This window comes from Plectropomus leopardus, chromosome 10 (genome assembly GCF_008729295.1).
Source record: "Plectropomus leopardus isolate mb chromosome 10, YSFRI_Pleo_2.0, whole genome shotgun sequence".
NCBI lineage: Eukaryota > Metazoa > Chordata > Actinopteri > Perciformes > Serranidae > Plectropomus > Plectropomus leopardus.
The window spans coordinates 17,734,793-17,749,433 of record NC_056472.1 but is presented as its reverse complement, the minus strand read 5'-3'; the positions used below and the strand labels follow the sequence as shown (position 1 = coordinate 17,749,433).

The 14,641-nt window shown below is 37.9% G+C and overlaps 3 protein-coding genes across 5 annotated transcripts in view; 1 reads left to right on the top strand and 2 right to left on the bottom strand.

Annotated features, from left to right (window-relative positions):
* ubr3 (ubiquitin protein ligase E3 component n-recognin 3) overlaps nt 1–4,955 on the bottom strand; it is a 57,890-nt gene extending 52,935 nt beyond the window's left edge. For both annotated transcript variants that reach the window (XM_042494429.1, XM_042494430.1), the window contains exons 1-3: nt 4,512–4,955; nt 670–809; nt 208–360 (exon numbers count right to left, since the gene is read on the bottom strand). In XM_042494429.1, the coding sequence (XP_042350363.1) occupies nt 208–360; nt 670–809; nt 4,512–4,945 (727 nt within the window). In that variant the 5' untranslated portion in view covers nt 4,946–4,955. The remainder of the gene's footprint in view (nt 1–207; nt 361–669; nt 810–4,511) is intronic.
* Nucleotides 4,956–6,760: 1,805 nt separating this feature from the next.
* On the top strand, nt 6,761–10,965 carry mettl5 (methyltransferase 5, N6-adenosine). 2 transcript variants are annotated; one of them, XM_042495299.1, is made up of 7 exons: nt 6,761–6,952; nt 7,045–7,159; nt 8,057–8,241; nt 8,588–8,670; nt 9,035–9,086; nt 10,356–10,405; nt 10,797–10,965. In XM_042495299.1, the coding sequence occupies exons 1-7, from the start codon at nt 6,853–6,855 to the stop codon at nt 10,836–10,838; spliced, it is 627 nt and encodes a 208-aa protein (XP_042351233.1). In that variant the 5' UTR covers nt 6,761–6,852; the 3' UTR covers nt 10,839–10,965. The 2 variants fall into 2 exon arrangements, with proteins under 2 accessions (XP_042351233.1, XP_042351232.1); XM_042495298.1 differs by having other exon boundaries at nt 6,761–6,984; nt 7,068–7,159.
* On the bottom strand, nt 10,470–13,499 carry ssb (small RNA binding exonuclease protection factor La). The gene is given in 9 exon segments (XM_042494757.1): nt 10,470–11,012; nt 11,115–11,255; nt 11,998–12,184; nt 12,272–12,412; nt 12,499–12,541; nt 12,627–12,698; nt 12,925–13,028; nt 13,123–13,315; nt 13,489–13,499. Coding segments are annotated over 9 exon segments (972 nt in total). The 3' UTR covers nt 10,470–10,932.
* Between the last annotated feature and the right edge of the window lie 1,142 nt (nt 13,500–14,641).

The window sequence follows — 14,641 nt, the reverse complement described above, 5'->3', positions numbered from 1 at the left end:
GCAATTTTAAACTTAATCGTTTGACAGCCCTAAATAATAATTATATAATGCAAGTATATGCATTTTTTTTATTTTAAGTTTTGAAAAGGTGTGACAATAAGGAGACAGCACAATAACATTGCTTTCATAACATAGAAAAACTGCCTAAAACCAAAAGAAACCAGTGCGGCAGTGCTTGATAATGATCAAATATTATTGGTCTATTACCCATGCTCAACTCCTTGAATGTTTGCTGATTGGTCAAGATCTTTGTCAGTACAGTCCTCATTGCGCCTCCCATCTTCGTGAGCTCCTCCAGGAAGGAGATCTGAGGTTCCAGCTGCTGCAGGACTTTCTGTAGATCTCTCTCTGTTGAGGTGTCTGGTAAAGCGTGATAAGAGATAAGCCATCAGACTCGGTACTTGTGAACCTAACTTTGGATGTAAACAACTGTATAGCACTGGTATCATGCATGCACAGGAGATTCTGTGTAACAGGAAACCCACATCACTGATAAAATATAAATGTAAATGAAAGAACATAGAATACTTCAGATAAAAGGTTTCTGAAAAATACGAACATAATTTTATTTTTCATAGTTACAACCTTTGTTCAAGGTGGCAAGTGGGACAAAGTATATAGTATCCTACGTCTCTGTAAAGAAAGGTTTGTTGTCATGAGTGTTTTCACCTGGTTCAGTGTATCCATCTCTCAGATACTGTATGATACACAGGATAAAGCGAGGAAGAACCATCTCAGACATCAAGAGAAGGTCTCGAGGTATTGAGGGGATATTCTCCCCTGTTCTCAACCGATGCCGTCTGCAAAACCTGTCAGAAAAACAAACAAACGTTAACGTTACAGTTCATGAAGATCTAAGTAGCCAAAGTAGCTCCTCCTTGCTTTCATTAATCCATTTTTGTTTGAATTCTTAGGCAGCTTAGGTGACACCAGACAATGAGCAGAATTCCAGTAGAGGCTCCATAATGGTTCTGCCAAACTGGAAAGTTGGGTTTTAATATAATTTATTTTTTATTTTTTGTTTCTTTATATAGATGTAATAATTGAATTGAATTGAATAGTGGGTTGGGGTAAGGTTTAAGGATGGTTGGGATTAGGTGAGCATTCAAGAGAAGTAATTTGGAAGGTTTTTGTTTTTATCATTGCCATACACACAGTGACCCATGGCAACACACAAACTACTACATCTCTTGTTCAAGAGTGTTTTGACTGAGACAAATCAGTCCGAAGCAAAGTCAGCTGCTGGATACTGATAACATCTACAGTCACAATATGTTGTTTCTCAAAAAACAATATAAAAACTGAGACAATAATTAGTGCATGAGTTTTGATACAAGCATGCAATGTTTTTTCTAAATCATGATTATACATAAGGGTGTCTAAGAGTAAAAATATCATCAAGAATTATAATAACAACAAATTGCAGTATCACATGGCTTTTGTCTGGAGTAAAAAGTAGTAAAAAGGAGGGCATATTCATATCACAATAATCAAACATCCACGCCATAACTTAGCAGTCATATATTGGCATTATACAGATATACAGAAACCTCCAGCTACCGCTAAACCTTTGAGCAGGACTTGAGTATCATAATATTCAACACTGTTGCTGACTGGCAGTAATTAGTAAACATATCTCATACAGAATGATCTGAAAGCTAAAACAGATGACACAGATTAGGAAATTTTATTTTTTCAGTTATATCACTTCCCATCAAGACCTCTCCCTTTACCAACAGTATCCCAACAGCTGCACCTCCAGTCATTCATCTGTCAAGCTGCTTTAGTTTGCGGATGATACCACCCTAACTGGACTCACCACCATCCTTATTGGTGGGATAAGTCCACCTACAGGTGGAAAATTGACCATCTAGTGTCCTTGTGCAGACTGAAAAACCTGGCACTCTAAAGACAGGGGAGATGGTTGTGGATATCTGGAAGAACATAGACCCACCAATCCCCATCATCCATCCAGCTATGATCACCTGAAACTCACTTCCAGCCTGGACTTCTTTGTCTCCTCAGAAGCAGTTTGAGTTGCTGGGTGGATAATTGATTTGTTGATTTTATTAGAGCAGATCAGATCGATGGATGATGGGAGCTACTGCTGCAAACATTTAGACCCAGCACAATAAACGGTTCAGGGCCTGTGTCCATCTAGCATTTTTTTTCAGCACCAATGTCTTTTTTCCAATTGCTCTCTATGAAGAGCGGACATCTGCGGCTGCATGCAGCCACCTGGACAAAAAGCGCTGCGCCCGGTGTCTATTTACAGAGCGCTCCGCCTTTTTGTGCGGCTGCTCCCAGTGTTTCCAGTTGAAAATCTCATAACTTTCCAGACAGGCACTGGTGATGTCACTGCTGCTTCCTTAGTTAAGCTAATGTCACAACAAAGACAGACAAACCTGTCTGTGAGAGCAGATTGGCTGGAGGACACTGGATGGTGCTGGTGAGTGCTGCGCTTTTATCACTGTACTGTTGTAAGCCTGCTGCTACCTTTATAGTCAACCCTCTGTTAATGTCACATCACATTAGCATACTAGCTATTACTGATGTTAAGATATTGTTGTCATAGAAACAAACCCCAATCGCAGCATGTCATTTAAGAAAAAAATAGCTGGGAGCACTCTTTTATAAAGCATGGGTATGAGGCACTCCCCAATGCCCTGCCACCTCTTTTCTGCCGAAGTAAAATGCTATGTGGACACAAGCCCAAAGTTTCACTTTCACTGCACCTGGTGCTCTGCTGCTCCATCTGTGCCCAGAGTATGCTCTGCCCTCCGACAGTGTCCTCCACAGAATAACCAAACGGTTAATAAATTTCATCCAATTGTGTGCCTAATGAACGGTCCAGCTCCAAAAATATAAAATCAATTGATGGCGGCAGATGTTTTCATCGTGGCAGGCCAAAAATAGATGTGTGGGTAATCCTGGTGTGCTTCTATACTGCCAGAGTCCATCCTAACCTCCACCATCACCATCTGGTACTCTGCTGCCACTGCCAAGGACAAATGCAAACCTCTGCATGTCATTCACAGTGGGTGACTGGCCCTCCACGACCTAGAAAAATTGTGGCCCACTCCTCCAACCCTGGATGGGAGCTCTCTGAATCACTCCCCTCTAGCAAAAAGCTGAGGCCAAACCCTCAGAAAACAGTTTCTTGCCATTTGGGTGACAGGGTTTACCAAAGATCTCCAAACCAACATTTGCTCTAAGCCCTAACAGGCTTTATCACAGCTGCTAGGGTTATCCTCCACTACTGGAAAAGTCCAGTTAGACCTGAATATAGAAAGTGGGTTAAGTTAATGACAGAGAAGGCATCATTTAAGTTAATGATAGCCAACCTGCATAACTGTAGAAAATCATATTTTAACATATCATACGAGCCAGACACTATATGTTGCTGAACTTGCCTGCTTTTTGGATATACGTTTCATGTTTGACTAATATTGTGAATATTTCTTTTTCACTAAATTACAACCCTAACATAGAAATGAAAGAATTGGGTTAATTTTTCTTTTGCTTTCACTGTGCCATAGCAACCTAATTTTGTTTTCAGGCTTGATTTTAAGAATTGGTCACGCAATGACTCCTACAAGGATTGGTGCCATGCTAATGGACTTTTGATTCATTGATGTCATGATCACTGCAGATATTATTCTGTGCCTTTGTACAGTCTATGGTGTTTGTGGGGTTTTTTTTTCAGTACTTGTCCATTTGTGTTTATGTCTTAAAATGGAAAAACTTAATAATTTCAAAACAACAAAAGTGTTTCTTCCCATCTGCAACTGAACTTCTGTGCATTCCTTGGGCAAAATGTTGCACATTTTAGCAAATAACTACCTCTTCTAAAAATTGCACAGCTCTTTCGTTTCATCATTCAGATGTACTGTATAGTTATGTATACAGCTTCATATATGTGGAATATTGTGAAGATGGACTAAAAACTGCACTCATCCCGGCCGCTTCAAAGCGGTGTTGCACGACTCTTATATATAATCTTAAATATGCCAATGTCAGTGTGTATTTTAGCAGGTCTTTTAATTTTTCTTGTTCACTTCTAGCATATATCAGCATACTTTTTAGTCCTCTTTTGTATTAACTTCTGTTTGTGTTTTATTCTGCTTTTGATTTTGTACTTTTTGTTCCATGTTGTCTGTAACTTATTTTGCTGCTTGTCTTAACCAGGACACTATTGAAGGAGGTCTTTTTTTTAAATCTCAGGAAATTTTCTCTGGTCAAAAGTTAAACAAATAAAATAGTACTTTCTTCACTTTTTAAAATTGTCATTTAAATCTATACTATTTTGATGTTTCTTATTTTTGCAATACTTGGCTTCATTGCTAATTTAATTCAATGTCAGTATGTTAACCTCATGTACCAACCCTCCAAAGCAAACTCTTTTATGTGGAAACGTAGCTGCTCGGCTATAAACCGGAGTCTGACCTGTCAAAACAATACTGGCCGTTGGTTAGCTTAGCCAGCTTAGCTAGCAGCTAGCTTGGACTTACCCACTCTCTCGCATGACATTACTGTCTCCACAGTCACAGGCCCCACCAGCCTGGCTCCTGAACATGTTGAAATCATGGCCCGTGTGGTCTCCGTTATTAAAACACTCAGCACACAGTGACATGCACGGGGAGATGCCACAGGTCCGGCATCGATACGCCACGAAATTAGCCGTCCAAACCAAGCCGCACAGAGTCGCGTTGTCATAGGACCGGACCGTTTTGCAGAACTCCTCGAAACCTTCGCCTCCTGCAATTAGACATTTACACCAGTCGAGAGCCTCTGTGTCCGCCGCTGGTTTTTCGGGATTTAGCACAGCGTCGAGCAGCTCCTGAAGTTGTCGCACCCCGGAGCTATTGTCAGTCCGATTTAAGTCTGCCTTCAAGTGGGCGGCAGTGGCTTTCTTGTCCCGGCGCAGCAGCGACGCCGCCATCATGCACTCTGGCTTGTTGTCCACAAATTTATTTTTGTTGTCTTGTTTCCATGTTCTCGGGCTTTCTCGCGATAGAACTCGTTGCCTCGTCTATTCTAGTGCACTAGAAGCAGCCAGTTGCAGAATTTCTAAATGTACTTTACTCTCAGTTCATGCAGAAATAATAATGATAATAATAATAATAAACTTTATTTGTATAGCACCTTTCATGCAAGAAATTAGCTACCCCGAGTGCTTTACATGAAAAGCCATAGAAGACATAAAGACATAATAAAACCCGCATTTAAAAATAACAAAATATCAAAATAGAACAAATTGACAAAAGTCATTTGACATTACTAGTGAAAATAAGATTTTTAAAAATGACAAAAATAGAATGCACAGAATTCATAACATAAAATAAAACCCACTGAGATAATATTAATAGAAATAAAGCTAAAAATTAGAGTGTATAAAATGCAGAAAATTAAGGAAAATACAACATTTTAAATAAGCATTTAAGTAAGAGCTAGTTAAAGGCTAAAGTGAAGAGATTAGTTTAAAATATTTAGTGAGGCGGGGTTCTCGCTAAATATGTAATAGTAGGCTAATAATACTTTAATATTATTACATAATAATAATAACGATACTTAATACTTTACTTTATCATGTAACTTAGTATTTGTGGGGAGTATCTATACCTGTTTGTATCTAGAATTGTTTTTAATATATTTTATATATTTAGAATTCTCTGAACTTTCACTTCTACTCCACTACATTTATTAAATTAAATGTATGCTTTTACTCCACTACATTTCCACTACACATTTTAGTTATTTACTGCAAAACAGGGAAGGAGAGGAGGAGAGGAGGGAAGAAGGAAGCGACAGATAGTCACGTGAAGGAACGGGTGGGAAGGAAAAACTGAATTTTGTAAGTAGTAGTAAGTAGTGAAAGAGTAATGTTGCCTCCATTTTTAAGATGTACATTTCTTCCTTTTTTATAACCAGCATTTACTTGTACCTTTACTTTCAATACATAAGTACATTCAATATCATTAAATTACTAGTTAGTTTAGTACTGTAAATATCAGATACTGTTTGCTTTTACTCAATGAATATTTTAACAGGTAACTTTTGCTTCTACCAGAGTTATTTTCTGTTAGGATATCTTCACTCGAGTATGGCTTTCAGGTACTTCATCCAACACTCGCTATGGAAAAATGTGTTGTTGGGTGACACTTTTTTTAAAATAATAAATTTGATGATAATGTTGGAAAATGGCTTATTCATCAACATTCATTGTAAAATCATTCTATTTCATTATATATTTTCTCACCATTGTATTTGTTACATAATCATTTTCTTTGTTTTATTATCATTATTATTACATTTTTTTCCTTTTTAAAATCTTTTATTTTATGTTTTTTTGGCATTCATGTTATCAACACAGGGTTGTGCGGACAACACAAGACACTATTTAATTTGTACGTAAATAGTATTTCACTTTTCATACATAATTATTGTTTTTTTATAGTTGTATTTATTACAAATTTAATATATATTAAATTATTATTAGTAGTAGAGGTAGTAGTAGTATTCCTGTTGTTATTTCATTTATATATATATGTGTGTGTGTGTGTGTGTGTGTGTGTGTGTGTGTGTGTGTGTGTTTTCTGGCATGTATGTTATCAGCATGCATTGTAATTAACTGACTCATATTCTAAAATGCCAAGATAACTTTCTTAATAGAAAAAAAAAAAAGAAGAAGAAGCAAGGAGGAACTACTATCATGCGTTCCGGAGTCAAAGTCGGATTGTTTTGGCTGATGCACACGTGCTTCCGGAAGTTGTCTAAACTAAAAATGCTAAAAATGTACACTCAACGATTTTAGCTGAAGAATAACAGGTTTGGACATAACAGTCGCTGGTGATGAAACTCAAGGAGTTGGAGAGTTGCCTGCAGCAGGTGGACGCGTTTGAAGAGCCAAAAATCCTTCTGGAGCAATATCCAACCAGTCCTCATATTGCTGGTGAGGTGACAGCGCGTGATCATCACACACGGGTTTGTTGATGGCTCACACTGTTCTCATTTACTCTCTGTGTTTGTTTGTTTTTCTCAAAGCGTACATGCTTTACACAATCCAGAGCACGTTTGATGACATCGAGGGTAAACTGGTGGCAGATCTGGGATGTGGCTGTGGAGTCCTCAGTATCGGGGCTGTGATGCTTGATGCAGGGTGAGAACATCTGACCGTCCTCTTTACATCGTTTTCAGTAATGTCAGCACAATTAAGGGACTGTTCTTCACTTGTCAAAGGCAGGGATGTGACTTTTTTTTCTTTACCCCCGAAGCTACAAATATTTTAGCCTCCCTGAGTGACTGACTGGGCGAAAATGCATGACCCTCCCTCCACCATAAATTACAGACCTTCTGATTTAAAAGCGAAAAGTTGAAGACAAAATCCTGGATTTAAAGGAAATTCTTGGTTTTACACTCTTTCTAAAACGTGAGGGCGATGAGCGACTTAACAAGATATGGCCCCAAAAATAGAGTGCTAAAAAATGTTATTCTTCTGTAACATAATTTTACATATATAACTGAAACAATTATAAATATAGTTTCTGTACATTTTCCCTCATGTTTTGAACATATCTGATAATCCCCCTAAGCTAAATTTCATGTCATTTCCTTGTCACTTTTTACCATGTTTTTTGTAGTTTGCAGGCCATGTAGTTCGTTATGTTTTTTTTTTAATTCAACCAATTTTCTTTAAATTTTAAATAAATAACACTGAATAAAACTAATGTCAATCCAGATGTTAAAGGGTTAACTCTTGTTTTGTTTTTTGTTTTTCTGACAGAAGCGTTAGTAGCACATGATGTGTTCAAGGACAGTCTGACATTTGAAACTCCGACTATAATTTCAGTTTTTATACGGTTTGTTTCCATAATAAATGGTATAAATTTAAAGCCAAGCCAAAATAAATAAATTAAAAAAAAAAAAACTCTTCAGTGCTTAAAAAATTATTTGGCATGCCTCCACCTTTTTGCATCAGCCCCTCCCTGCTAATAATTAAAAACAATCCCTAACAGTTGTGCTTTAAATTCAGTTCATTCCTCATTCTCTTCCTCAGTTTGTGTGTTGGCTTTGACATTGACAACGACGCACTGGACATCTTCCGAAGAAATGCAGAGGAGTTCGAGATCTCTAACGTGGATCTGGTCCAGTGTGACCTATGCTCTCTGGAGGCAGAGGCGTACGCAAAAAAGTTTGACACCGTAATCATGAATCCACCATTTGGGACAAAACACAATCAAGGTGAGTATGGTGTAAGGAGCTATTCCGGTGATTTTGTGTTGTTCTTCTAACAAGTTGGGGGGGCTTTCAGTTAACACGGTTTTCTGTGTTATCTAACGCAAATTCTGAGCTGTCTTAAAAATTTGAGTGTCCCTTGTTGTAATCGCAATGTATAAGTTTGACACTATAATCACAGTAACTCCAATCTGACATCGACGTTGAATTAGAGGCCATCTCTGCTGCAACAACAGTTCTCTTTGTGACATGTATACGTGTCTTCATGTGTAAAAGTCAGTGGATTGGCCCTTTAAATGGGTGTAGCCGTATGGATATACATGAAGTTTTACATTTTTATTCTTTGTTTAAGGTATGGACATGAAGTTCTTACGGGCAGCTCTGACAATGGCAAAAACAGCTGTGTATTCGCTCCACAAAACATCAACACGAGAGGTGAGTTCAGTATCTGGATCCGTGTGAAGCCCTAACACCATACTTCACTAATCATCACTTCAATAAATTGAGTTGAAATGAGTGAAGTTGTCCTGCGTCCTCTGTGGTTTTCTATGCCGGGTCGAGTTTAGGGAGGAGGCTGAATCCCAACAGAAACTCGTCAATCAGTCACATTTATGATTTTACTGTGATGTTACATTGCTGTAACCATGTCTGTATACAAAGTTTAAAACTTTAGAGGCACACTTTGACTTTTACGTTAGGTTGTCAAAACTTAAGTCCTCTTTTTTTGACTGTGATTCAAATCTCATGTTTATCTGTGAAGACTGAAATGGTTGATGTGCGATTCCTCATCTGATTACAGCACATACAAAAGAAGGCTAATGACTGGGGAGTGAAGATGGAAGTAATAGCAGGTAAGAGAGAATAATACAGTCAGTGTATAAAATTATCACCATCCACCAGCCTAGTGGCTCCAAAACTGTGGGGCCACTGAGCCGCTGCAGGTGAGGTGTGGATAACCGGGGGCAAAGACAATGAATAGAATTTATACAGCAAAAATAAACAAGACTTTGCTGGTGTTATCACACTAACCTTTATTTCTCTAAAAAAAATACATCTGGATCATTTTTTATGAGTTGCTTCCCCAATTATTGTTTAACCCTTTGAAACCTGGAGCAACGGCACTTTTCTTGTGCTGCTGTGAGACACCTTTCAGAGTATTTAAACCTTTGAGCAAATTGGTGCAGTTTCTTTCAGAAACATAAAAAAAGGCAATGAGAGACTTTTTAAGTGCTCCACAAATTGCAAGCAATTAGTAGATTTAGGAAATTATTTTTTAAAAACTAGAACATTTTTGAGGACAAAGAAAAAAGTTTGGGAATATATATTTTTATAATTCTAATTACATACTTAAAATTGTTTCAGAATTATTGTAGTTTTTAAGCACTTTTTCCCAGGTTCTTGTTTGCCTTGTGTTTACTTTTTTCCATTTTTTTAAAACTATAATTTCCTTGTAATTTTTACTATTTTCTTGCTAATTTCCTCCCATGTTTTTGAAAGAAATCAAGCCAATATGCTCAGGTTTCAAAGGGTTAAAGCTGTAGTGAGTAGGACTTAATGCCATCTAGTGGTGAGCTTTCAGATTGCAACCCAGTGAAAGTACTTCTGTGCACGAAGCTTGTAGGAGAACTATGGAGGCTGATGCAAAAACACATAAACGTGAATGGCCCTATCTACAGCCAGGGTTTGATTTGTCCATTCTGGGCTACTGTAGAAACAACATGGCAGACTCCATGAAAGACAGGCCTGTCTGAATGTGGATATAATTCTTAGTTTCAGGTGATATTTTACACACATGGAAAAACAGTTTTGATTATTATATTTGATTTCTGCCAATATATCCATCTAAATCCTTCACTGTGGACCTAAAAGATTGAAAAGACTGAAAAATATTAAGAGATATGAGGAGGCATGAATTTTTTTTGGCTTCTGCAGGGCAGGCATGACACTAAAAGTTTAAGATCTGGCTGAATGCTTGTAAAACATGCAGGAGGCTGGTAAAATTTTAACCTTCATTTGCCATTTGGCTGGTGGACAAAAAAGTTAATTTTGCACCTGAATACAATGCATCTTTTTCCTTGTAACTAAAACGTTCAAATACTAATTACGTTCTCTCTTTACAGAACTAAGATATGACCTGCCAGCGTCTTACAAGTTTCACAAAAAGAAATCGGTAAGCTAATAAACAAATTTCCTGTTTTCCAGCAGATGTCTAAAAATATAATTGGCAAAAAACGTTCACACACAATTTGATTTATTTGCTATTCACATATGCAAACTTTAAAAAAAAATAGCAAAGCAGTTTTTCTCATCACTCACTGTTGGAAATCTACAAGGAAAAAAAAACATGATGGCACACAGATTGTAGATGTCACACAGGTATTACAAAACCTACCAAATGTTCAGGTGTAATTAAATAACCGTCAAAGCAGATTTATGTTGAATACGATAAAACCAAAAGTATCTTAAAAGAAATATAGGAACACAAATAATGTAAGAGGCACGATGAACAGGGACTTAAAAAAGCTGGAAACTGACACAGAGCTTTGCAAATTCTTCTCTAGGTTGACATCCAGGTGGACTTCCTACGATTCTCCAAAGCCTGAAGCTTTCACTGGAATGGATTTAAGTTGCCTCTGTATTTTCACTGTTTATAATAAATGTTTTCACAAAAGAAAAATTCTGGATGTGACCTCATGACTATGATCCGTTTTCTGTTTTGGCGACCTTGGCTGCAGGACCATCAGCGTCTTCTCGTTCTCTCTTTGGGGCTGCGGGGGCTTGAGGAAAAGCACAAAGTAGATGCGATATAATTAACAATGTTAAGACTTGATAAAAATCTTGACGTCAGACCGAGTTTTGAAGCTCAGAAGGACGCTTACCATCGTCTGCGTTGTCATCGTCATCATCATCACTTTCAAATTTCGTCTTTTTGCCCCTGAACTGAGTTCTGCCATGATCTCTGCCACCTCTTCCCCTTCGGCCTCCTCTTCCTCCTCTGCCTCCTGATCTTCCTCTGCCACCTTTTAAGACAGACAAAGTGCATAAATTGGTAAAATTACTGGTAACTTATAAATTCTTTTAGACTGGTGAAGTGCCCGTTCAGGACAGGTTGATTGCTTGCAGTTTTAGATGCTTGCAGACTTTGGAAACTGCTCTGCTGTGCTTTCTTGTTTTTTGAGCAGTGGACCTGCTACGACATAGCTGCATCCCATAGCAGTTAAGAGTACATGAAACTGCTGCGGTCCTTTAAATACGCCCACTCCCCTGACTCTGAGTTGACTGATTCCAGTCTGGCATTGAGACATGCAACAGCAGATTCTTAGTATAAAAAGGAGGAGCGGCAAATCACCGAAAAGGAGCGAATGTGTAATGAATTTAACGGCTGTTTAATTCATGAAGAAGTAGTGCGCTGCGTGGCTTCAAATAACAGCTCTCTCATTTTAGTGAAGAGCGTCTTTGGATTTACAACTGCACCCGGAGTCAGAGGCCTGGAACAGTACGAGCTGTACCACGCTGACTCTGCTTTGCTCCATGGCTGCTGTGGAGACGAGAGACAGTTGACAAAGGCCGGATCCGAAGAAGTGTCAGTCAAAACGTGATCTGCCACGCCCACACAGCCTTTAGAAATGCTATTATCCTTAAAATGAACTGTTTTGAACCACATATTTGAATAATTGGGAACATTTATTTTAACTCAGATTTTTTTTTCTTATTATTTCAAGCGTTTGCAGAGGCTTTAACGACAGAGAAATGTGCATTTACCTTTGCCTCTGGACCTGTTGAAGGATTCTTGTTGAGCTTCAATGATCCTCTTCATTTGCTTTTTCTCCTCTTCTCCCTCAAGCAACTCCCATGTAACGCTGTTGTCTTTGATTTTCAGTTCCCCTCCATTTGCCTCTTTGGCCTTGTCGAACGCTTCCTTTGCATTCCCGCTGAAAAGGAGGGTGCCCTTGTAGAGAGTAAAAATGCATCCTTTTAACTACATTAAATCTCTTAACCCTGAGTGCGAGACTTGAGTGGTGGACAGTTCTCTTACCTCTTTGGCTCCTCTTGTAAAATTAACCCACTTTATCTTTCCATGGCCGGAGAACAGTTCATGGAAGTCCTCTCTCGAAACGTCTTCAAGTTCTCCTGAAAACTTCAACAGGCAGCCTGTCTGTTCATCCAGAAGCAGACCCTGCAACACCGAAAAATGACTATCATTATTACTGGAACCAGAGTCCATCCACGCGAGAGAACGTCAACTTGTACAGAAGATCTTACCATTTCTTTCTCTTCTGCATCTTTCTGCTGTTGTTCCTTTTCCCTAAATAATATTTTTTGAGAGGAAATCAGTAATTTTTCATAAAACAGTTTGTTTTAGGACATAAAAGTATTGCTTGTGTACTCACTGTTTAACTTTTGCTTTTGTCTCTGCTTTGTACTGCTTTCTCTCCTCTGCTTTCTTTGCATGATAGTCTTCTCTGAAAGCAGAACAGCAATGACGATTATTATATGCACTGATATTAAAAGGTTTGCGCGGCCCTGGGTGGATTAAATATACTCACTTTCTGAGTAAAAAGTTAAACCAAAAAGGAAAGCTTGACCTTTTTAATGCACTATTGATTTGCCTTTTGAGCATACCACATTTACTTTCTCCCTCTGATTTACAGAGTAATACATTTCAGAACAAGCGGCAGTACAACTTACCTCGACAACACAAGCATCTCATTGTCTTTGAATGACTTAATGTCTGAGCGCTCAAGGAACTGCTTGGACGTCTCTTCTGTGTCAAAACAGATGAATACTGATCCCTGTAAAAGGAAAAAAAAATCAAGTTATTATACAAACCTAACCAAATTCAATGGGACAAAACACTACTTGAATTTTGCACCATATTTAATTTACCTTGAACTGTCTTTGCAGGTTTCTCCTCAGCTGAATGTTTTCTATGTTGCCTTTGCCAGTCAGCCACTCCTGAATCTCATCGAGGGTAGTTTCAAGAGGAAAACCTTTCTAGATGAGAAAATAAGATTTGAATGTGAGTAAAACAATAATCAGGTAAAGCAGCAACAGGATGGTATTTTTTATAGTGCAATGACTTTCAGAAAACAGTTTCTCAGTATTTCCCAATTACTATTATCAGTTACGATGACCCTTAAAAGAAGGCTTTTTCTGATGCACAAAACACTTTGATTTAAAACTTCAAGTGTAAAATGTGTGACAGACAGTGGAGGAGAAGAGATGTGCAAGCACAGGTGAAATTCTTCTTACTTTCGTTCCATAATACCATAGGTAAGCTAACATACATGACATAACTCTATTTTCATACAGCCATATACTATAAAATCAGTATACCACTGCAACAATAGTATACCAAAAGTAAATTATATCTGAATATGCCCTATGGAAAATAATTCCTGCAGTGCATTACGAACATTTTACAGCAGTTAAGTAAATTTACAAAAATATAGAGTGCCATGACATGCTGATGTTCACTAGGAAAAACACCTTATCTGTAGTTTTAGATGTTTACACCTTGTTGTCACTTTATTAGGGACACGTATCTAGAAGTAACGCAGTCTTAATACAACAGTCCAACGTTATTTTCTACCCTCGTAGATGTTATTATGTTCAATTGTTTGCAGCAGCACTGAGATCCTTCTAGAGGCATTGGCAGGCCTGTGGCAGCTTGCAGCAGTCTGTGGCAGGCATTTCAGACGTATAAGTGGAAAAACAATATTCAGTTCACTCAATTTTAAGTTCAAATCCATTTATTTTCCTTATTTTTCCCTATTCTTACCTTATCATATATTAACACAAAAAAAAAAACACTTTAATGCAGACAAAGTCCTTCACCAACACGGTCGATCCTACTCAGACACGGTCTGTCATGCTCCGACACGTTCAAAAACTTCTTGCTACATTTACTGTTCATTACCTGTGACCTGGCCTAGGCCTCGATAGTATAATTTCCATCAATATTGCTCCACTCAGTGAGGGATTCTGGTACTGCAGGTACTAAAACTCAAAAGCTTAAACTCGAGAATCAATTAAAATCAATCAATGGCTTCAAAATGTATTTCCACTTAGAGTCTTGAAGTTGCCTGAATGGATTTTTTGCTTCATACTAATTAATATTGGAGTTTTCGTGATGTACCTGATTGCCATTAATGTCTGTAAGCTTTAACTAAAGTTTGCTTTGTTCTGTTTTATATAAACTGACAAAAAATAACCTTCCTGGTGTAAATACTCAAAAAAAAAANTTGCCTGAATGGATTTTTTGCTTCATACTAATTAATATTGGAGTTTTCGTGATGTACCTGATTGCCATTAATGTCTGTAAGCTTTAACTAAAGTTTGCTTTGTTCTGTTTTATATAAACTGACAAAAAATAACCTTCCTGGTGTAAATACTCAAAAAAAAA

Bases quoted from the DNA above. Each gene is read 5' to 3' on its own strand.
- mettl5 (XM_042495298.1), top strand. From the start codon at position 6,853: ATGAAACTCAAGGAGTTGGAGAGTTGCCTGCAGCAGGTGGACGCGTTT. The intron at 7,160-8,056 runs GTGAGAACATCT...TCTCTTCCTCAG, and splicing joins GCTGTGATGCTTGATGCAGG to TTTGTGTGTTGGCTTTGACA. The intron at 8,671-9,034 runs GTGAGTTCAGTA...ATCTGATTACAG, and splicing joins ACAAAACATCAACACGAGAG to CACATACAAAAGAAGGCTAA.